This window comes from Panthera tigris, chromosome E3, assembly GCF_018350195.1.
Source record: "Panthera tigris isolate Pti1 chromosome E3, P.tigris_Pti1_mat1.1, whole genome shotgun sequence".
NCBI classification, from domain to species: domain Eukaryota; kingdom Metazoa; phylum Chordata; class Mammalia; order Carnivora; family Felidae; genus Panthera; species Panthera tigris.
In genome coordinates, this window is record NC_056675.1 from 24,585,349 (window position 1) to 24,609,036 (window position 23,688).

Consider the following 23,688-nt stretch of genomic DNA (forward strand, 5'->3'; position numbering starts at 1 on the left):
ACTCACAGTATCCAAATGAGGATATAAAAACCTTTATCCCCAAACAACCCCAAAATAGAACAGCTTCAGTGACTTTTTCCATCTTGTAATTTCAGGAGAATCATCCTCCCTTCTGCTCATCTGCCCAAGAATCTAGAGAACTGATTAGCTTTCTCTCTCTCTCCCTCTCTCCCTCTGTCTCTGTTTAAGGGGGACGCCATGTGCCCAAACAAGAATCAGAACTCTGTTTCCTCTACACCTTATTTGTCCTTTGTTCCTTCTTAATCAGAGAGTTGGGCAAGGGTAGGAAAATAAACACACTATTTTTAAAGAATGTTTTTGCTTCCTTTCTTGGACTCTAAATGTTCTTGATGCAAAGATTCTCTTACAAATGTAGACAAATGTAGAATCTTGGTTTGAATTTTGAAAAATAATCCAACTTATCACCATAAACTTTGATACTGATTTTAATTACTCTTTTTGTTATAAAACTGGTGTGTGTGTGTGTGTATCTATGGGAAAGATGATTTTTTGACCCAGGCTTTATGATCCTCTTATGTTTAACTCAGCTGGTAAAACATAAAGCTTTTGCTCTTCATGTTGTCCCATGTGGCAGCTCTATCATTATTGGATGTTTCTGTTCAGACATTCAAAATACTCAGGAATAAGTCCTTGTTCTCACCCTGAAAAATGCTGCTCCTTCATGTTTCTAGCATAGAAAACAGGAGTTTTACCAAATGTCTTTAGATTTGTATAGGCCATGTAAACCTACAAAAAAAAAAGAGTGACAAATAGTCTCCTTAGGGGGAATCTTTATTACATAAATATATATACACTAAGATGTACACATACAGATATGCCCCTCTATGTATCCAGGCTTAGTAAAGAGTACTACAGAAGACATAGTAAATGTCACTAGTTAGAAGTGAATCTCATTGTACCTTTTTTTTCAATCAACTCCAATGTTCGCTGAGTTAGCAAAGGTCAGGAAGACTTGTTCCAGCGTTATCTGAGTGATGGGGTAGTCTTCTAAATCGAATTTCACGTTAGCTTTCTCCAAAACATCAAACATCTTTATCAACAACAACAAAAAAGTACAGTTAACATTGCAGCCATCCCCTCCAGTGCCCAACCCAGATGAGCCTCTCTATCATTTCTTCCAACTCCTACCAAGTTATTGTTGGAAGACAAAAAGCACAGAAAGGGGAGATGAGAAAGTGACAGAATAAATCATTGATAATCTGTGAGGAAGCAGTTCCCTGTCCCCATTTTTTTGAGAGGGACAAAAAATGGGATTTAAAGGTAGAAATCTGAAGCAATTAAACTCTAGGAACCACTGAAAAGCAACCTAAGGTCTCTGCTAATTCTATAATATCAGGCTCCCATTCCACATGAGAGTCCCAAATATTTCCCATCATTAGGACTTTCTTAACATGTAATATTAGAAGAGCATGGTTTCAACATTCGCCTTTGCCCAGGCATTGTTCTTGCTGGGAATGTAGTAGTTAAGGAGCCCTTGATGTTCGTGTTTTAATTCCCTACCTAGGAAAAGAAAGATAAATAATCTTACAGATTTAATTTTCAAGTTCTAAAATATTGCTACACCAACTTGATTATACACAATAGAGGTCTCAAATAAAAGAGGGACATAATCCAAAGGCCAACCTTTTAGTATACGTAACACGGTTAATTATTTCAGCAGGCTTCAGTCACCAAAAAATTATTACTTCATATGTACAATGTAAAACCTGAACCTTCTGAAATTTTTGTTACTACAAACCAAGTTTTGAGAATATGAACTGAAAGGATTTTCATTCTGGTTGTATGAGTATGTATGCATGTACACTATGTTTGCTGGGGAGTGCAGCAGGACAAGGATTTCTATTCTCACATGAAATAGGAAATCACACATATAAATCCCCAAAGTCAGGCCACGTGTTATTTCTTTTACAGGTGAATAAGAACCCACTGGTGGAATGAGAGGGAAGGTCAGGGGGCATCCATTTCAAATTAAGAACAAATAGATGTGTTTATTCTTAGCACTGCATATTTGCAAACTATTACTAATTAAATTCATCGGGGTTAAAATTGTTTTTAAAATATATGTTAAAGTAATTAAAGAAGTCATGAGACTGAGGTGGGTCTAATTCCTTGGTAGGCTACATAAGTAAATCAAAACCCAAGCCAGAGTAAATGCACTCAAATCTAAGAAAATGAAACTCAAGAAAAGATAGCCACAAATAACCAGCTAGTTTTTCTCAAATAAGGCAACTGCTTAATCAAATATTTCCTTGATTATCCACAGGTTTTTTTCTGTATAAACCTCTCCCTTAGCTCCTGTTTGTGGAATCCTCCTCATGACCTTTAGTTTGGAGCTGCCCAATTAGAATTGATATATGTTCTAATGAACTCTTGAAAATTGTAATATGCACCAGTTTATCTTTTAATAGTTCTGGTGATAGAACTGGATCCAAAAGAGCCCCCCAGTGGCCCTGGGAGCAAAGATCAAACAGGCATAGGTACTCAATGAGCCCTTTGCACTCATTTACTTTCACACTGTGCCTGAAAGTCTGTGTATGTTCCTATTGGATATCTGAGCTCCTCAGTATTGTGTCACGAGCTCTCCGACTTCATTTGACCTTTTCTTTTACCAGACTGAGTCTGGAGTTGAACAAGGTCTGACTTAAACATTATTAGTTCTCTGTCTTCAACCAAACTGGGTCCAGGGTTGGACTGGATCCAACTAAAACTGAACTGAGTTCAGTGTGGGGCCTTAGGTAGGTTTAAATTTTGTTTTAAGGAATGGAGAGGAAAAAATTAGTTCCTCTGAGCCCAAAGAGTCCGGGAGTTCTCCATCTGGGACTCCAAATGTATAAAAATTATGGGTCCATGTTTTTTATCCATTCTGCCAATCTCTTTTGGTTGGATAGTTTAATAAAGTTTAAATCTTTTCTGGCCTTCCTTTCTGGAGGACAGCTCTGCCAGGTGTATTATTCTTGGTTGACAGATATTTTTTTCCCAATATTTTGAATATATAATCTCACTTTCTCTTAGTCTGCAAAGCTTCTTTTAAGGAATCTTATAGGGGTTTCCCTTGTATGACAATCACTTTTCTCTTGCGTTTTCAAAATTATCTTTTGTTTTTGACATTTGAGAAATGTATTAAAATGTGTTTCTCAGTTAACGTTTTTCTAATTCAACTATTTGGGGTCCCTTGGGCCCCAGGAATATGTACATCAATATCCCTCCCCAAGTTTGAAATGTTTTCTGACATTATTTTTTTAAATAGACTTTCTATTTCTTGTTCTCTTCTCTTCTGGAATTCCCATAATGCCTATAATTGTTTCTGTTACAGTGTCCCCTAAGTCCTGTAGGCTTTTTTTCCCCCATTTTTTATCATTCTTTTTTGCATCTCTGACTGGGTAATTTCAAATGACATACCTCATATTTTACTGATTGTTTCTTCTGCTTGGTTGAGTCTGTTGCTGAAGCTCTCTATTGAATTCTCCAGTTCAGTCATTGTATTTTTCAGCTCTAGGATTTGTTTGATGGTGTCAATTTCTGTATTTTTCATTTTGTTCATGCAACTGATTTTGCTTACCTGTCTTTCTGTGTGTTTTTGTTGTTCACTAAGCCTCTTTAAAAGGATTATTCTAAATTCTTTGTCAGATATTTCACAGATCTCTCTTTAGGGTCGATTGTTGAAGATTTATTAGTTTCTTTTGGTGGCATCATGTTTACCTGATTCTCTGTGGTCCTTGTGTTTGTACCTGCACATTTGAATGAATAGTCTCCTAGACTTTACAGGTTTACTTTATCAGGGACAGATCTTCATCCATCAACTTAAGGTACTAGACTGTTTTTACGTGGTAGCTTCCAAGGGCAGAGAGTGCTTGTTATCAGGGTCTTGGTTTGGTTGGGTCGAACACTTGTGCTCTAAGGTGAGGGGAAGGGCAGTGGCTGTCTGTGTTCCATTGGTTGATTGGCCTGCCCATTGAGCTCTGTGTTCAAGCAGGGCTACTGGGTAGGCTCCCTGATTGGGCAGGACTACTGGCTGTGCTCCACGGTCTAGCAGTGCCATTAACTGGGTTCTGTACCCCTAGAAGGGTGGTGCCACTGTTTGGACTCCACAATTGTTCAGGGCCAGGGACTAAGCCCCATTGCTCTTGTCTAGGGGAGGCCTCAGGCTGTGCTCTCTAACAGGTTGACGCTACCATCTGATCTCTGTGTTCTGGTGGAGCCACAAGCAGGGCCTAACAGTCAGATAAGGCCTAGACTGTGCTCTAAAATTATGCAGGGGCATGACTGTTTCCCAAAGTTGGGCAAGACTGAAGGCTGGCCTTTATAATCTAGTAAGCTACTGGCTGTGCTTCATTGTTGGGATCCAAATAAGGCAGACGGCCCACTGAGTTCACTGGTCAGATAGGGCCACTGGTTCAGCTCTGCAGCTGGGCAGAGCTACTGGCTGGAATCTCTGATTAGGCACCGATGAAAGTATAGCTGTAGGGTAGGCTCCATGGCTTCCTGGCTTCCTAGTTGGGCAAGACTGGAGGCTATGCTTAGCAGTTGGTCAGGACTTTGCATTTACTTCTCTGGCTAGCAGAGCTGTAGAATGGGCTACATATCTGGCACAGCTTTTTGGCTGGGGACCCAAATCAGGCAGAAGTACGCTCCTGCTCCCAGGCCAGACGTAGTACCAGCTCAGCTCTGCAGACAGGCACACCCACAGAGTGGAATCTCTGCTCCAATGCCAGTACAAGTAGGAATGTGGTCTGCCAAGATCTGGATGCTGCTTGCTTTAAGCACCACCTACCTTCTCTGTTCCTATGTGATCCACAATGGTAAAAGCCCCATAGATTCCTCAGTGATCCTTGTAAGGTGGCACCCAAGTGAGAATTCATTGGCATTAATGATTTGAGGTAAGTTTTTTGGGGGGTGTCTCGTTGCCTTTTCAATTAGGTTGTGTTTTAGTTTAGGAAATTTTCCTGAAAATTTTTAGTATTTATTCTATTCTGTGACATTTTTTCTTCGTGGACTACTTTTATGATTGTACTGTATTAACATTCCCTTCCTTCTTTCTGAATGTCTCTCAAGTGCTTGTTTATATTTTTGTTTGGTGTTTTCCTCTTTTTCTCCATTCCAATCCCCATTTCCCTTGAACTTCCTACACTATTTGTTCCTGATACCTAATTATTTCTGAAATGTTTACTTTTTAAAAATGTTTTATTTATTTTCGAGAGAGAGAGAGAGCACGAGCAGGGGAAGGGCAGACAGAGAGGGAGACACAGACTCCGAAGCAGACTCCAGGCTCTGAGCTGTCAGCACAGAGCCTGTTGTGGGGCTTGAACCTGTGAACCATGAGAACATGACCTGAGCTGAAGTTGGACACTTAACCGACTGAGGCACTCAGGCACCCCTGAAATGTTTACTTAAAAAAAAAGCTGTCAGTTGTCTTTCCATATCTCTTTGTTGTCTAGTCATCTAATTTCTTAGCCCTTCCTAATGTGATTTAGTATTTTCTTTCATGGAACCATTTACTCTAAATATTTCTCATTCCTCTGGTAAGCCCATTATAGACGTGAATATTCCAGTGGTGCCTGGTGGCTCAGTTGGTTGAGCGTCTGACTTTGGCTCAGGTCATGATCTCATGGTTTGTGAGTTCGATCCCCAAGTTTGGCTCTGTGCTGACAGCTCAGAGCCTGGAGGCTGCTTTGGATCTTGTGTCTCCCTCTCTCTCTGCCCCTCCCCCACTCACAATCTGTCTCTGTCTCTCAAAAATGAATTAATGTTTAAAAATTTTTAAAAAAAGAAGTGGATATTCCAGCTGCCTTTGCTTGTAATATTTATTCCATCTTTTTAAAAGTCAATATTTGTATAAGGGTTCCATGTCAGTTTCTTTTGGATTATATCATATTTGAATAGCTTTTTGTTCAAAATAATGCGAGGAACAACAGGGCAACAACCACCTTACAAGTGCCTCAAACAAGAAAGTGCCTCAAACCCATATTCCCATTAAAGTTCTTGTGTCCACATCCTTGGGGATAGGTCTTGTGTCAGTGTTTAGTGTTCCTCCTTCAAGTAGAGCAAGTTTCTAGGACAGCACACAGAAAGGTTTTCTGGTGGCAGCTTTTCTTTGTGGTGATTTAGGGACCACATCAAATAGACCTCTGATACAAGTACTACTCAGAAATATTTACCAAATGAATGCATAAGTGAAAACAACTTTTTAATGGACTATGAACACCACTGAAGTAATTCTATTTCCCACATATATGTTTCCAAGATGTAATCTACTATCCATTTCTTTCTATTTTCTGATCTTCATTCTTATTGCATAATCTATCATGCTATTTTCCATTGCTTAGAAGATAACATTCTAACTTCCCAGCCTGACACACAGTGGAAACTTCTGTGATATTTTGTACAGCATAGCAGGGTGGAAACTAAGGTGAAAAACCAGAATTATTAAGTCTTGCTAGGTCCATGCTTTATATTTAGGAAAGAGAAATAAAGGGTAGAAAAAAATAGTTGCTTTCTCTGGTATTGTACCATATAGTCAGAGAGATGTTTATTGAATTTAGCTTGTAGAAGCATGCTACTCTTGAAAGGAGAGAAAAGCTTACTGATTTTTATTTGAATCTCAATTCCATATCCTGGCTCTTACAGAAAGAGAAAGAGTTACATTATTAGTGCAAGGAAAAAACCTTAAAAGATCTTACAGACTGAACTGTATCTTCCCAAATTCATATGCTGAAGTCCTAACCCCGAATGTGATTGTATTTGGACAAAGGGCCTTTATGGAGGTAATTAATACTAATGGAGATTATAAGAATGGGGCCTCAACCCACTCTTAACTAGTGTCCTTATTAGAAGTGGAAGAGACACCAGAGCTAAGGTGCACACAGAGCTAAGGCTGGATGAGGACAAAGGAAGAAGGCAGCCATCAGCAGCCAAAGAAAGAGGCCTCAGAGGAAACCAGACTTGCTAAAACCTTGATATTGGACTTCTAGCCAGAGAACTATGAAAAAATAAATTTCTGCAGTTTAAGTCACACAGTGTGTGGTATTTTATTATAGCAGCCCTAGCAGACTTAGATTATATGTGCAAATAATTGAGAATTATGCTAAAATATATGACTTTACATATATAAACATATGGGCAGCCTAATCTACAACAGACCTACTAGTTAATATACAGAAGGTTGGTGAGTACTATTGACCTTTGAACAATGTGAGGATTAGTGTATAACTTTCAGCTCCCCCCAAATTTTACTACTAATAGCCTACTGTTTTTTTTCCAATATATGAAATTTATTGTCAAATTGGTTTCCATACAACACCCAGTGCTCATTCCAAAAGGTGCCCTCCTCAATACCCATCATCCACCCTCCCCTCCCTCCCACCCCCCATCAATCCTCAGATTGTTCTCAGTTTTTAAGAGTCTCTTATGCTTTGGCTCTCTCCCACTCTAACCTCTTTTTTTCCCTTCCCCTCCCCGATGGGTTTCTGTTAAGTTTCTCAGGATCCACATAAGAGTGAAAACATATGGTATCTGTCTTTCTCTGTATGGCTTATTTCACTTAGCATCACACCCTCCAGTTCCATCCACGTTGCTACAAAGGGCCATATTTCATCTTTCTCATTGCCACGTAGTACTCCATTGTGTATATAAACCACAATTTCTTTATCCATTCATCAGTTGATGGACATTTAGGCTCTTTCCATAATTTGGCTATGGTTGAGAGTGCTGCTGTAAACATTGTGCCCCTATGCATCAGTACTCCTGTATCCCTTGGGTAAATTCCTAGCAGTGCTACTGCTGGGTCATAGGGTAGGTCTATTTTTAATTTTCTGAGGAACCTCCACACTGTTTTCCAGAGTGGCTGCACCAGTTTGCATTCCCACCAACAGTGCAAGAGGATTCCCGTTTCTCCACATCCTCGCCAGCATCTATAGTCTCCTGATGTGTTCATTTTGGTCACTCTGACTGGCATGAGGTGATATCTGAGTGTGGTTTTGATTTGTATTTCCCTGATGAGGAGCGATGTTGAGCATCTTTTCATGTGCCTATTGGCCATCCAGATGTCTTCTTTAGAGAAGTGTCTACTCATGTTTTCTGCCCATTTCTTCACTGGGTTATTTGTTTTTTGGGTGTGGAGTTTGGTGAGCTCTTTATAGATTTTGGATACTAGCCCTTTGTCCGATATGTCGTTTGCAAATATCTTTTCCCATTCCATTGGTTGCCTTTTAGTTTTGTTGATTGTTTCCTTTGCTGTGCAGAAGCTTTTTATCTTCATGAGGTACCATTGGTTCATTTTTGCTTTTAATTCCCTTGCCTTTGGGGATGTGTCAAGTAATAAATTGCTACGACTGAGGTCAGAGAGGTCGTTTCCTGCTTTCTCCTCTAGGATTTTGATGGTTTCCTGTCTCACAGTCAGGTCCTTTATCCATTTTGAGTTTATTTTTGTGAATGGTGTAAGAAAGTGGTCTAGTTTCAACCTTCTGCATGTTGCTTTCCAGTTCTCCCAGCACCATTTGTTAAAGAGACTGTCTTTTTTCCATTGGATATTCTTTCCTGCTTTGCCAAAGATGAGTTGGCTATACTTTCGTGGGTCCAATTCTGGAGTCTCTATTCTATTCCATTGGTCTATGTGTCTGTTTTTGTGCCAATACCATGCTGTCTTGATGATTACAGCTTTGTAGTAGAGGCTAAAGTCTGGGACTGTGATGTCTCCTGCTTTGGTCTTCTTCAAAATTACTTTGGCTATTCGGGGCCTTTTTTGGTTCCATATGAATTTTAGGATCGCTTGTTCTAGTTTTGAGAAGAATGCTGGTGCAATTTTGATTGGGATTGCACTGAATGTGTAGATAGCTTTGGGTAGTATTGACATTTTGACAATATTTATTCTTCCAATCCATGAGCAGGGAATGTTTTTCCATTTCTTTATATCTTCTTCAATTTCCTTCATAAGCTTCCTATAGTTTTCAGCATACAGATCTTTTACATCTTTGGTTAGATTTATCCCTAGGTATTTTATGCTTCTTGGTGCAATTGTGAATGGGATCAGTTTCTTTATTTGTCTTTCTGTTGCTTCATTATTAGTGTATAAGAATGCGACTGATTTCTGTACATTGATTTTGTATCCTGCAACTCTGTTGAATTCATGTATCAGTTGTAGCGGACTTTCAGTGGAGTCTATCGGATTTTCCATGTATAATATCATGTCATCTGCAAAAAGTGAAAGGTTGACTTCATCTTTGCTAATTTTGATGCCTTTGATTTCCTTTTGTTGTCTGATTGCTGATGCTAGCACGTCCAACACTATGTTAAACAACAGCGGTGAGAGTGGACATCCCTGTAATGTTCCTGATCTCAGGGAAAAAGCTCTCAGTTTTTCCCCATTGAGGATGATGTTAGCTGTGGGCTTTTCATAAATTGCTTTTATGATCTTTAAGTATGTTCCTTCTATACCGACTTTCTGAAGGGTTTTAATTAAGAAAGGATGCTGAATTTTGTCAAATGCCTTTTCTGCATCGATTGACAGGATCATATGGTTCCCATCTTTTCTTTTATTAATGTGATGTATCAAGTTGATTGATTTGTGAATGCTGAACCAGCCCTGCATCCCAGGAATGAATCCCATTTGATCGTGGTGAATAATTCTTTTTATATGCTGTTGAATTCGATTTGCTAGTATCTTATTGAGAATTTTTGCATCCATATTCATCAGGGATTTTGGCCTGTAGTACTCTTTTTTTACTGGGTCTCTGTCTGGTTTAGGAATCAAAGTAATACTGGCTTCATAGAATGAGTCTGGAAGTTTTCCTTCCCTTTCTGTTTTTTTGGAATAGGTTGAGAAGGATAGGTATTATCTCTGCTTTCAACGTCTGGTAGAACTCCCCTGGGAAGCCATCTGGTCCTGGACTCATTTGTTGGGAGATTTTTTATAACTGATTCAATTTCTTCGCTGGTTATGGGTCTGTCCAAGCTTTCTATTTCCTCCTAATTGAGTTTTGGAAGTGTGTGGGTGTTTAGGAATTTGCCCATTTCTTCCAGGTTGTCCAATTTGTTGGCATATAATTTTTCCTAGTATTCCCTGATAATTGCTTGTATCTCTGAGGGATTGGTTGTACTAATTCCATTTTCATTCCTGATTTTATCTATTTGGGTCATCTCCCTTTGCTTTTTGAGAAGCCTGGCTAGAGGTTTATCAATTTTGTTTATTTTTTCAAAAAACCAACTCTTGGTTTCGTTGATCTGCTCTACAGTTTTTTTAGATTCTATATTGTTTATTTCTGCTCTGATCTTTATTATTTCTCTTCTTCTGCTGGGTGTAGGCTGTCTTTGCTGTTCTGCTTCTATTTCCTTTAGGTGTGCTGTTAGATTTTGTATTTGGGATTTTTCTTGTTTCTTGAGATAGGCCTGGATTGCGATGTATTTTCCTCTCAGGACTGCCTTCGCTGCATCCCAAAGCATTTGGATTGTTGTATTTTCATTTTCGTTTGTTTCCATATATTTTTTAATTTCTTCTCTAATTGCCTGGTTGACCCACTCATTTCTTTAGTAGGGTGTTCTTTAACCTCCATGCTTTTGGTGGTTTTCCAGACTTTTTCCTGTGGTTGATTTCAAGCTTCACAGCATTGTGGTCTGAAAGTATGCATGGTATGATTTCAATTCTTGTATACTTATGAAGGGCTGTTTTTTGACCTGGTATGTGATCTGTCTTGCAGAATGTTCCATGTGCACTCGAGAAGAAAGTATATTCTGTTGCTTTGGGATGCAGAGTTCTAAATATATCTGTCAAGTCCATCTTATCCAATGTATCATTCAGGGCCCTTGTTTCTTTATTGACCGTGTGTCTAGATGATCTATCCATTTCTGTAAGTGGAGTGTTAAAGTCCCCTGCAATTACCACATTCTTATCATAAGGTTGCTTATGTTTATGAGTAATTGTTTTATATATTTGGGGGCTTTCGTATTCGGGGCATAGACATTTATAATTGTTAGCTCTTCCTGATGGATAGACCCTGTAATTATTATATAATGCCCTTCTTCATCTCTTGTTACAGCCTTTAATTTAAAGTCTAGTTTGTCTGATAAGTATGGTTACTCCAGCTTTATTCTGACTTCCAGTGGCATGATAAATAGTTCTCCATCCCCTCGCTCTCAATCTGAAGGTGTCCTCAGGTCTAAAATGAGTCTCTTGTAGACAGCAAATAGATGGGTCTTGTTTTTTATCCATTCTGATACCCTATGTCTTTGGTTGGCACAGTTAGTCCATTTACATTCAGTGTTATTATAGAAAGATATGGGTTTAGAGTCATTGTGATGTCCGTATGTTTTATGCTTGTAGCGATGTCTCTGGTATTTTGTCTCACAGGATCCCCCTTAGGATCTCTTGTAGGTCTGGTTTAGTGGTGACGAATTCCTTCAGTTTTTGTTTGTTTGGGAAGACCTTTATCTCTCCTTCTATTCTAAATGACAAACTTGCTGGATAAAGGGTTCTTGGCTGCATATTTTTTCCTGTTCATCACATTGAAGATCTCCTACCATTCCTTTCTGGCCTGCCAACTTTTAGAAGAGAGATCAGTCATGAGTCTTGTAGGTCTCCCTTTATATGTTAGAGCACGTTTATCCCTCCCTGCTTTCAGAATTTTCTCTTGATCCTTGTATTTTGCCAGTTTCACTATGATATGTCGTGCAGAAGATCAATTCAAGTTACGTCTGAAGGGAGTTCTCTGTGCCTCTTGGATTTCAATGCCTTTTTCCTTCCCCAGATCGGGGAAGTTCTCAGCTATGATTTCTTCAAGTACACTTTCATCACCTTTCCTTCTCTCTTCCTCCTCTGGAATACCAATTATGCGTAGATTATTTCTCTTTAGTGCATCACTTAGTTCTCTAACTTTCCCCTCATACTCCTGGATTTTTTTATCTCTCTTTTTCTCAGCTTCTTCTTTTTCCATAATTTTATCTTGTAGTTCACCTATTCTCTCCTCTGCCTCTTCAATCCAAGCCATGGTTGTCTCCATTTTATTTTGCAGCTCATTTATAGCATTATTTAGCTCCTCCTGACTATTCCTTAGTCCCTTGATCTCTGTAGCAATAGATTCTCTTCTGTCCTCTATACTGTTTTCAAGCCCAGCGATTAATTTCATTACTATTATTCTAAATTCACTTTCTGTTATATTGTTTAAATCCTTTTTGATCAGTTCGTTAGCTGTTGTTATTTCCTGGAGATTCTTTGGAGGTGAATTTTCTGTTTCATCATTTTGGATAGTCCCTGGAGTAGTGCGGCCCTGCAGGGCACTTCCCCTGTGCTGTCTTGAATAACTGGAGTTGGTGGGTGGGGCCACAGTCAGACCTGATGTCTGCCCCCAGCCCACCGCTGGGGCCACAGTCAGACTGGTGTGTACCTACTCTTCCCCTCTCATAGGGGCGGGATTCACTGTGGGGTGGCATGGCCCATCTGGGCTACTTGCACACTGCCGGGCTTGTGGTGCTGGGGATCTGGTGTATTAGCTGAGGTGGATAGGCAAGGTGCATGGGGGCGGGAGGGGCAGGCTCAGCTCACTTCTCCTTTTGTGATCTGCTTTGGGAAGGGCCCTGTGGCAGCGGGAGGGAGTCAGACCCGCTGCTGGAGGGGTGGATCTGCAGAAGCACAGCGTTGGGCGTTTGCATGGTGCAAGCAAGTTCCCTGGCAGGAACTGGTTCCCTTTGGGATTTTGGCTGGGGCATGGGTGAGGGAGATGGCGCTGGCAAGCACCTTTGTTCCCCGCCAAACTGAGCTCTGTCGTCCCGGGGCTCAGCAACTCTCCCTCCCATTGTCCTCCAGCCCTCCCGTTCTCCGAGCAGAGCTGTTAGCTTTTAACCTTCCAGATGTTAAGTCCCGCTTGCTGTCAGAACACACTCCATCTGGCCCCTCCGCTTTTGCCAGCCAGAATGGGGGCTCCTCTTGGCCAGCGGGCTGCCCCTCTGCCCCGGCTCCCTCCTGCTAGTCCGTATAGTGTGCACCGCTTCTCCGCCCTTCCTACCCTCTTCCAAGGGCCTCTCTTCTGTGCTTGGCTCCGGAGAGTCCATTCTGCTAGTCTTCTGGCAGTTTTCTGGGTTATTTAGGCAGGTATAGGTGGAATCTGAGCGATCAGCAGGACTCAGTGAGCCCAGAGTCCTCCTACGTGGCCATCTTCCCCAGGTCCTCCACTAATAGCCTACTGTTGACCAGAACCCTTACTGATAACATAGTAAATTAACATATGTTTTGTATGTTATATGTATTATATGTTGTATTATTACAATAAAGTAAGCTAGAGAAAAGAAAATGTTATTAAGAAAACTATAAGCAAGAAAAAATACACTTATAGTACTATACTGTACTTACTGAAAAGAAATTCCATGTATAAGTTGACCCATGCCATTCAAACCCATGATGTTCAAGGGTCAACTGTACTTCTGTGTTTTTTTGTGTGAAAAGTTCTTAACACAACCAGATACAATAGTTTTATAAGAACAAACATTCAAAAGGATCTCAATGTGGAGTATCAATAAATATCAATCACTCACAAGAAATAGTTATTGGAGACACACACCATATGGATGGTGAGAACAACTAATATGATTTAACACATGTCTAACAAAGTTAGCCTAGCCAACTTAATTTACCTGGGAAAAATGCTGCAATATATTGTTTAAAATTCTCTAATTTATTCTCATCTGTATCAATCTTGACCTTGGCCTTCAGTATGTAAATACTGCTGAACTTGTTCTTGAGATGCTGAGGGCTGCCCAGGCACATGAATTTTCCCTTCACCATGATGACCAGCCTGGTACAGAGGGCATCACATTCCTCCATACTAGCAAAACAAGACATCAGAATGATGTAAGACTGTAAAGATCTCTATTAGAAAACATCCTGTAGTTCAAATTTTCAGTATTTTGTGACTCTAAAATTGGAAGGTGCATTTCCCATCATTAATATCATGGGAAATGGAGATATTTTCAAGTTCAAGGTAGTTGAGGACTAAATTCTCAAATGGAACAGATCCTAAACTTTCTGCTTTCTCCTCTCAGTGAGAATTCTTGGCCATTCCACTCACTAGGATTCAGGAGGAGCTCATGCTTAGGCAAGTTCACTGTCCAATATTGCAAGCTCCAAATAATGCCCTCCCATAGCCACGAAAACACTTCTAATCCTTAATCAAGCTTCCTGAAAAACGACACCTGTGAGAGGTAATGAGGATGACTTTGCCACTTTCACGTGTCTTTGTCACTGTGTTCCAAAGCAGATGCCAGGCCTCTGGGTCCATGCTAGTTGATGGCTCATCCAGGAAGATAGCCGAGGGCTTTCCGATTAGGGCAATGGCAGTGGTGAGTCTACGTTTGTTTCCTCCACTTCATGGTCAAGGAAGGAGACAGAAAGCAGAAGCAGAGATGGCTATACATTATAGTAACTTAATACATAAAACATCTACTTAATACATATCAACATTTACAGAAAATAATTTGCCTATTTCCAAAATGCTGAGTCAGGGAACAAGCAGAGACACTAAAAATGCTGATTACATGTGGTTCAACCAAGGCTCCAGACCCAAAACCAGATGATTTGAAATGTAGAAGGGTAACTTTTGTTTACAAAATCAATTTAGCCACATTATCAGTGAAATTTGTATTATTATTCTTGAGGTTCATTGGGATTCCTAGATATATAAACTACATAGTGGCCAGGCCAATGCAAAGAATCTTACACTGTGTTTATTTGAGAGACAAAGAACTATATGGAGAGACAGGTAGAAAAATGGTCTCTTTTGTAATTCAATGGCTACAATTTTAATCGCACCAGGATTTTTAGTTTCATCTCTGCAAAGGGGAGATATGATACTGTCTAGGTCTGCTTTACTGCTGGCATCTAAACACTGCCAGGGCATTAGATCACTTCACAGTCATTGCCTCTGTTTGTCAGTGGAACTCTGGTTAAACCGTGGGCACCCATTTCAAAGAGCAGAAACACAGGAGGCTCATCAATATTAGCTGCAATGAGAGCACCAGTACAATACCTCACCTGTAAGTGTAAATAAACTTGTCAGCATAGGGTTCCAGATTCAGTGATTGCAATGATTTATTCACATATGGTTTAATCTTCTTCTCAGGAACCCCCCACAACATGGCATACATGACCATTATTTCCCGACCAGTCATGTAATCCAGCAAGGCATCAAACTGTGGTCAATAGCCATTTTTTTACCTCACCTGCAATAAGAAATAACAATGAACACAACTCAACTATCTTATTGAGCATATGGTAAATATAGATAATATAGAAGACCTGTAGTTCTCCAGCCCATGTGTCTAAAAAGGTTAGAACCCACAGTTTTTCCAAAGAATTTCTCCAGTAATTATGGAATCATTACATCTAGAGGGTATTGTCACGTGCTGGATCTACAAATGTGCAAAAGTATGGATTTTTCTGTCATGATGTTATTTCCCTATAAAGGGCCATAATTACTCTGTTAAATACATGGAAAATAATTACAAAATAGCAGTGTACCGATTTACATAAGTATATTCACCTGAACAAGCTGAATGAGCTAGAAAGTGGTTAGCCTACCATTGGCTCAACCTTTACTCACTGTAAACCTAAAGGAAAATCTGATGACCCTGAAAAGTAAAAGAGATCTAAATCACTAGTTTGATGTACGGTGTTAATAACTGGATGGATATTTTTGAAATTTGGGACTTTATTTTCTCTAATAAGTCTTCATTGGTTTAGTCTCAAGGGATGCTATGATATCAAGCAAAGACTGTCAAAGAAGGGGGTTTGGACAATAACATCTAGGTTCGGCTCAGTGACATCCTACTTTTTGGTAGTGGTAGTAGATAGATGTGCAGTAACTGGGGCCTTCCATAGCTCTATTATATACAATATGACATTATGACCATCGTTTAAGATGTAGGTGAGTAGAACTGGGATCCTAGTTATTATTGCAGTCATATATTGATGATAAAGATAATGTATTATAAAAATTATCTAATATTCAGACAAAATAGCTGACTAAAACCTAAGTTAAAACCAATAATAAAAATAATGAATATTTTAAAAACTTGTTTATTTTACAATTTTTAAAACAAATCTCTAAGCCTACACTCATAATTCAGGTGTTTTAGAGAACCCAATACATCTTGCAAACTATTTTGAACAACAAATACTGTGATCCATTGAGAAGCCCACTAAACAATTAAGAAGTTAACTCAAAACAATATAAAAAGAATACAGATTCAGGGGATTCTGGGAAGATGGCAGAGTAGGAAGCATCAATTTATCTCCCCACCTAGACAACAATTACACAGGCAGAAGCTGTCTAATAGAATATTTTGGAACTCTGGAGTCTACTACAAGCTTGGAAATTCCAGAGGCAGATATGGACTATAAATTGTAGTTAGTTTTAATTAGCTTTTAGCACACTAGCACCTACCATCCTCTATTCCCAGCACTATGGTAGTATCTGAGGACATGTTTCTAGAGCAGCTTGCATAGAGCTAGGTGGAGCAGGGTGGGCAAAAGGGATCCTGTCTTCCAAATATTGGGCACCCTGTAATCTGACTGCTTATTTCTGCTTCTGATCAGAGAGATGCAAAAAAAAACGGAAAGTAGAGCCCATTCAAAGGAATAAAATAAATCAATAGACACTGTCCCTGAGTAAGACCTGATGATAGATCTGTTACACAAAGACTTTAAAATGACTTCCTTTTCCTTCCTCCCTGCCTCCCTCCCTTCCTTCTTTCCCTTTTTTCTTTTCTTTTACTTTCTTCTTTCTTTCTTTCTTTCTTTCTTTCTTTCTTTCTTTCTTTCTTTCTTCCTTTCTTCTCTTACTTCTCTCTCTCTCTCTCTCTCTCTCTCTCTCTCTCTCTCTCTCCCTTCCTTGTTAGTTAACATACAGTGTAGGTGTGGCTTCAGGAGTAGAACCCAGTGATTCATCATTTAACATATAACACCCAGTGCTCATCCCAATAAGTTCCCTCCTTAATGCCCATCACCAATTTCCCCCACCCCAACAACCCTGTTTGTTCTCTATTTAAGAGTCTCTTATGGCTTGTCTCCCTCTCTGTTTTTACCTTATTTTTCCTTCCCTTCCCCCATGATCATCTGTTATGTTTCTCAAATTCCGCATGAGTGAAATCATGTGAAATCTGTCTTTCTCTGACTTAATTCACATAGCATAATACCCTCTAGTTCCATCCACATAGTGGCAAATAGCAAGATTTCATTCTTTTTCATTGCCGAGTAGGATTCCATTGTGCATATAAATCACATCTTCTTAATCTATTCATTAGTTGATGGACATTTGGGCTCTTTCCATAATTTGGCTATTGTTGATAGTGCAGCTATAAACATTGTGCACGTGCCCTTCAAATAAGCACTCATATATCCTTTGGATAAATTCCTAGTAGTGCAATTGTGGGGTCATAGGGTAATTCTATTTTTAATTTTTTGAGGAACCTCCACACTGTCTTCCAGAGTAGCTGAACCAGTTTGCATTTCCACCGACCGTGCAAGAGTGTTCCCCTTCCTCCATGTCCTCACCAACATGTATTGTTGCCTGAGTTGTTAATTTTAGCCTCTCTGACTGGTTTGGGGTGGTATCTCCTTGTGGTTTTGATTTGTATTTCCCTGATAATGAGTGATGTTGAGCATCTTTTCATATGTCTGTTTGCCATCTGGATGTCTTCTTTGGAGAAGTGTCTATTTATGTCTTCTGCCCATTTCTTCACTAGATTTTTTTTTTTCGGATGTTGAGTTTGATAAGTTCATTATAGATTTTGGATACTAACCCTTTATCCGATATGTCATTTGTAAATATCTTCTCCCATTCTGTCAGGTGACTTTTAGTTTCATTGATTGTTTCCTTTGCTGTGGAGAAGATTTTCATCTTGATGACATTCCAATAGTTCATTTTTGCTCTTATTTCCCTTGCCTCCAGAGACATGTCAAGTAAGAAGATGCTACAGCCGAGGTCAAAGAGGTTACTGCCTGTTTTCTCCTGTAGGATTTTGATGGTTTCCTGTCTCACATTTAGGTCTCTCATCCATTTTGAATTTATCTTTGTATGTAGTGTAAGAAAGTGGTCCAGTTTCATTCTTCTGCATGTTGCTGTCAAGTTCTTCCAGAACCATTTGCTAAGGAGACTGTCTTTTTTCAATCGGATACTTTCTCTTGCTTAGTCCAAGATTAGTTGGCCATATATTTGTGGGTCCATTTCTGAGTTCTCTATTCCATTGGTCTATGTGTCTGTTTTTGTCCCAATACCATAATGTCTTCATGATTGCAACTTTGTAGTAGAGGCCAAGATTGTGATACCTCCAGCTTTGGTTTTCTTTTTTAACATTACTTTGGATATTCACAGTCTTTGTGGTTCCATACAAGTTTTAGGATTGTTTGTTCTAGCTATGTGAAGAATGCTGGTGGTCTTTTGATTGGGATTACATTGAATGTATAGATTCCTTTGGGTAGTATTGACATTTTAACAATATTTGTTTTTCCAATCCATGAGCATGTAATCTTTTACCATTTCTTTTTGTCTCCTTCAATTTCTTTCATATGCTTTCTATAGTTTTCAGTGTACATATCTTTTATCTCTTTGGTTAGGCTTATTCCTAGGTATTTTATGGTTTTTGATTCAATTGTAAATGGGACTGATTCCCTGGTATCTCTTTCTGTTGCTTCATTATTGGGATATAGAAATGCAACTGATTTCTCTACATTGATTTTATATCCCAAGATTTTACTGAATTTGTGTATCAGCTCTAGTAGTTTTTGTTGGTCTTTCAGGTTTTTGATGTAGAGTATCATGTCATCTGCGAAGAATGAAAGTTTGACTTCTTCTTTGCCAATTTGTATGCCTTTTCTTTTTGTTGTCTGATTGCTGAGGCTAGGACTTCCAACACCATGTTAAACAACAGTGGTGAGAGTGGATATCCCTGTCATGTTCCTGATCTCAGGGGTAAGCTCTCAGTTTTTCTCCATTGAGGATGATATTAGCTGTGGGCATTTCATATATGGCTTTTATGATGTTATGTTCCTTCTATCACAAATTTCTTGAGGGTTTTTATTAAGAAAGAATGCTGTATTTTGTCAAATGCTTTTTCTGTATCTATTAATAGGACCATGGGGCGCCTGGGTGGCTCAGTCAGTTGAGCATCTGACTTCGGCTCAGGTTATGATCTCACAGTCTGTGAGTTCGAGCCCCACATCGGGCTCTGTGCTGACAGCTTGGAGCCTGGAGCCTGCTTCGGATTCTGTGTCTCCCTCTCTCTCTGCCCCTAACCCACTCGCATTCTGTCTCTGTCTCTGTCAAAAATAAATAAACATTAAAAAAAATTTTTTAAATCTCTGTCAGACAAGAAGGAGTTTGTATTAACAGGGTCATATGGTTCTTATCCTTTCTTTTATTAATGTGATGTATCACATTGATTGATTTGCAAATATTGAACCAGCAGCCCAGGAATGAATCCCACTTGATCACGATGAATAATTCTTCTTATATGCTGTTGAATTTGATTTGCTAGTGTCTTGTTGAGAATTTTTGCATCCATGTTCATCAGGGATATTGGCCTGCAGTTCTCTTTTTTTGTTTGGTCTCTGTCTGGTTTGGGAATCAAAGTAATGCTGGTTTCATAGAATGAGTCCAGAAGTTTTCCTTCCATTTCTATTTTTTGGAATAGCTTGAGGAGGATAGGTATTAACTCTGCTTTAAATGTCTGGTAGAATTCTCCAGGGAAGCCATCTAGTCCAGGACTCTGATTTGTTCAGAGATTTTTGATAACAGATTCAATTTCTTCACCCATAGTTATGGGTCTGTTCAAATTTTCTGTTTCTTCCTTTTGAGGTTTGTAGTGTGTGGGTGTTTAGGAATTTGTCCATTTCTCCCAGGTTGTCCAGTTTGTTGGCATATAATTTTTCCTAGTATTCCCTGATAATTGCTTGTATTTCTGAGGGATTGGTTGTAATAAATCCATTTTCATTTGTGATTTTATATATTTGGGTCCTCTCTCTTCTTTTTGAGAAGCCTGGCTAAAGGTTTATCAATTTTGTTTATTTTTTTTTCAAAAAACCAACTCTTAGTTTCATTGATCTGTTCTGTTTTTTGGATTCTATATCATTTATTTCTGCTCTAATCTTTATTATTTCCCTTCTTTAGCTGTCTTTGGGCTTTATTTGCTGCTGGTTTTCTAATTCCTGTAGTTGTAAGGTTACTTGGGACATTTCTTGCTTCTTCATATAGGCCTGCATTGCAATGCATTTTCCTCTTAGGACTGCCTTTGATGCTTCCCAAAGGATTTGGACTATTTTGTTTTCATTTTCATTTTCTTCCATATATTTTTAAATTTCTTCTTTAATTTCCTGGTTAACCTGTTCATTCTTTAATAGGATGTTCTTTAACTTCCATGTAGTTGGGGGCTTTCCAAATTTTTTCTTGTCATTGATTTTAAGTTTCATAGTGTTGTGAGCTGAAAATATGCATGGTATGATCTCAGTCTTTTTATACTTGTGGAAGGCTGTTTTGTGACACATTATGTGATCCATTTTGGAGAATGTTCCATGTGCACTCAAGAAGAATGTGTGTTCTGCTGCTTTAGGATGAAAAGGTCTGAATATATCAGTTAAGTCCATCTATTCCAATGTATCATTCAGAGTCGTTGTTTCCTCATTCATCTTCTGCTTAGATGATCTGTCCATTGTTGTAAGTGGAGTATTAAATTCCCCTACAATCACGCTATTATTATCAATAACTTTGGTTATGTTTATTATTAATTGATTTATATATTTGGGTGCTTTCACACTGGGGGCATAAACATTTACAATTGTTAGCTCTCCTTGGTGGACAGACCCCTTTAATTGTGATATAATGCCCTTCTTCATCTCTTGTTACAGTCTTTGTTTTAAAATCTAGTTTGTCTGATATAAGTATGGCTACTTCGGCTTCCTTCTGACATCCAGTAGCATGATAGATGTTTCTCCATCCTCTCATTTTCCATCTATAGGTGTCCTCAGGTCTAAAATGAATCTCTTGTAGGCAGCATAGAGATGGATCTTGGTTTTTGTGTGTGTGTGTGTGTGTGTGTGTGTGTGTGTGTGTGTGTTTATCCACCCTGATACCCTATGTCTTTTGATGGGGGCATTTAGTCCACTTACATTCAGAGTGATTACTGAAAGATATGGATTCAATGCCATTGTGTTATCTGTAGGTTTTGTTGTTTGTGGTGATGTCTCAGGTCCTTTGCAGTCTTTGCTGTTTTCCACTCAGTGTCTCCCATAGAATCTCCTGCAGGGCTGGTTTAGTGATCATGAACTGCTTTAGCTTTTGTTTGGGAAACTCTGCATCTCTCCTACTATACTGAATGACAGCCTTGCTTGATAAAGGATTTTTGGATGCATATTTTTCCTACTCAGCTCATTGAATATTTCCTGCCATTCCTTTCTCACCTGCCAAGTTTCAATCGACAGGTCTGCTACTACCCTCATGTGCCTACCCTTGTAGGATAAGAACCATTTTTCCCTAGCTGCTTTCAGAATTCTCTCCTTATTGTTTGTATTTTGCTAGTTTCACTATGATATGTCATGGTGTTGACCTGTTTTTGTTGATTTTGAAGGGAGTTCTTTGTGCTCTTGGACTTGGATGCCTGTTTCCTTTCGCATAATAGGGAAGTTCTCAGCTATAATGTGTTCAAATATAGCCCCTTTCTCTCGCTCTTCTTTTTCCGGAACTCCTATGATATGAACTTTGTTTCATTTTATGGAATCACTTAGCTCTCTAATTCTCCCTTCATGATGTAGCCATTTTCTTTCCCCCCTTTTTTTCAGCTTCATCATTATTTTCTATAATTTTATCTTCTATTTCACCTACTCTTTCTCTGCTTCTTCCACCTTGCTGTCACTGTATCTAGTTTAGTTTGCATCTCATTTATAGCATTTCTTAATTCATTGTGACTATTTCTTAGGTTTTTAATCTTGGCAGTAATAGATTCTCTGCTGTCTTCTATGCTTTTCTCAAGCCCAGCTATTTCTTATGACTGTTATTCTAAATTCTTGTTCAGATATATTGTTTATATCTGTTTTGAGAATTTCTCTGGCTGTGATTTCTTCCTGAATTTTCTTTTGAAGAGAGTTCTTCCATTTCATCATTTTGGCAAGGTTTCTGTCTTTTACATGTTTTAATAGCTCATTATGTCTCCTTCACTTGCAACTACTACTATATTAAAAAGGGGTCATACGCTGTTCAGGGCCTGGCACTTCAGAAAAGAGTTTTTGGAGTGTGTTGTGTGCACTCTGTTATTGTGTTTTGGCTCCTCTGCATTGGTCAGTCCTCTGCAAGGCTCCTCCTTGCTTGTAGTGATGAAATGTTGGGACTTCAACCCTGGTGCTTTGAATTGTTTGTTGAAGTAACCCCGGAAGAAAAAGGAAAGGGAGGGGGAGTCTGATCCCATACAAAGGGAAAAATGAAAGGGGAGAAAAGAAGAACAGGCAGAGAGCCAAAAGAACTATAAGACTTTATCTAGAGAGAAAGAAAGGAAAATAAAGAAGAAAATAGGTAAAACGTATGAAAAGAATAGAGCAAAAATGCCTGATTAAACAAACAAAACAGAAAAAATTATATGTATAGATTTATATGTATATATATACCTATATATATCTATATATATAGATATATATGGAATAAATTAATCAAAAACAAATCAGAAACTATAAGCCTGATTCCAAAAGAAAAGGAGAAGGCAGAAAGAAAAAGAAAAAGGAAAAGAAAGAAAAGAGAAGAACAAACAGACAGACAAATAGATAAAACAAAAAACAGGTGTACTTGAAAAAATCATAGCTGAACACTTCCCCAGTATGGGGAAGGAAACAGACATTGAAATCCAAGAGGCACAGAGAACTTCCTTCATATGTAACTTGAATCACTCATCTGCATACATATCATAGTGAAACTGGCAAAATACAAAGACAAAGAGAGAATTCTGAAAGGAGCTAGGGATAAATGGGCCTTAACATACAAAGGTAAACACATAAGGGTAGTAGCAGACCTATCTACTGAAAATTGGCAGCCCAGAAAGGAATGGCAGGAAATCTTCAATGTGATGAATAGGAAAAATATGAAGCCAAGAATCCTTTATCCAGCAAGCCTGTAATTCAGAATAGAAGGAGATATAAAAATTTTCCCCAACAAACAAAAAATGAAGGAATTCATCCCCACTAAATCAGCCCTACAAGGGGGATTCTGTGAGTGAAATGTTGCAGGGACCACAGAGTACCAGAGGCATCACTACAACCATGAAATCTACAGACATCATAATGTCTCTAAACCCATATATTTCAATAATAACACTGAATGTAAATGGACTAAATGCTCCAACCTTAAGACATAGGATATCAGAATGGATAAAAAAAAACAAGAACCATCTATTTGTTGTCTACAAGAGATCCACTACAAGGTGTCTGAGGACACCTTCAGATTGAAAATGAGGGGATAGAGAACTATCTATCATGCTACTGGAAGTCAAAAGAAAGCCGGAGTAACCATACTTATATCAGACAAACTAGACTTTAAATTAAAGGCTGTAACAAGAGATGAAGAAGGGCATTATATAATAATTATGGGGCCTATCTATCAGGAAGAGAAATGGATGTCTATACACTGAATTTGGAAGCACCCAAATATATAAAAC

General features: G+C 38.8%; 1 protein-coding gene across 4 annotated transcripts in view; it reads right to left on the reverse strand.

Annotated features, from left to right (window-relative positions):
- LOC122234585 (phospholipid-transporting ATPase ABCA3-like) overlaps positions 1-23,688 on the reverse strand; it is a 106,521-nt gene continuing 82,833 nt past the window's right edge. For 3 of the 4 annotated variants that reach the window (XM_042971563.1, XM_042971565.1, XM_042971564.1), the window contains exons 2-5: positions 15,032-15,219; positions 14,194-14,364; positions 13,636-13,826; positions 1,066-1,521 (exon numbers count right to left, since the gene is read on the reverse strand). In XM_042971563.1, coding sequence (XP_042827497.1) covers positions 1,421-1,521; positions 13,636-13,826; positions 14,194-14,364; positions 15,032-15,168 — 600 coding nt within the window. In that variant the 5' untranslated portion in view covers positions 15,169-15,219 and the 3' untranslated portion in view covers positions 1,066-1,420. The other variant, XR_006212424.1, reaches the window with a different exon arrangement.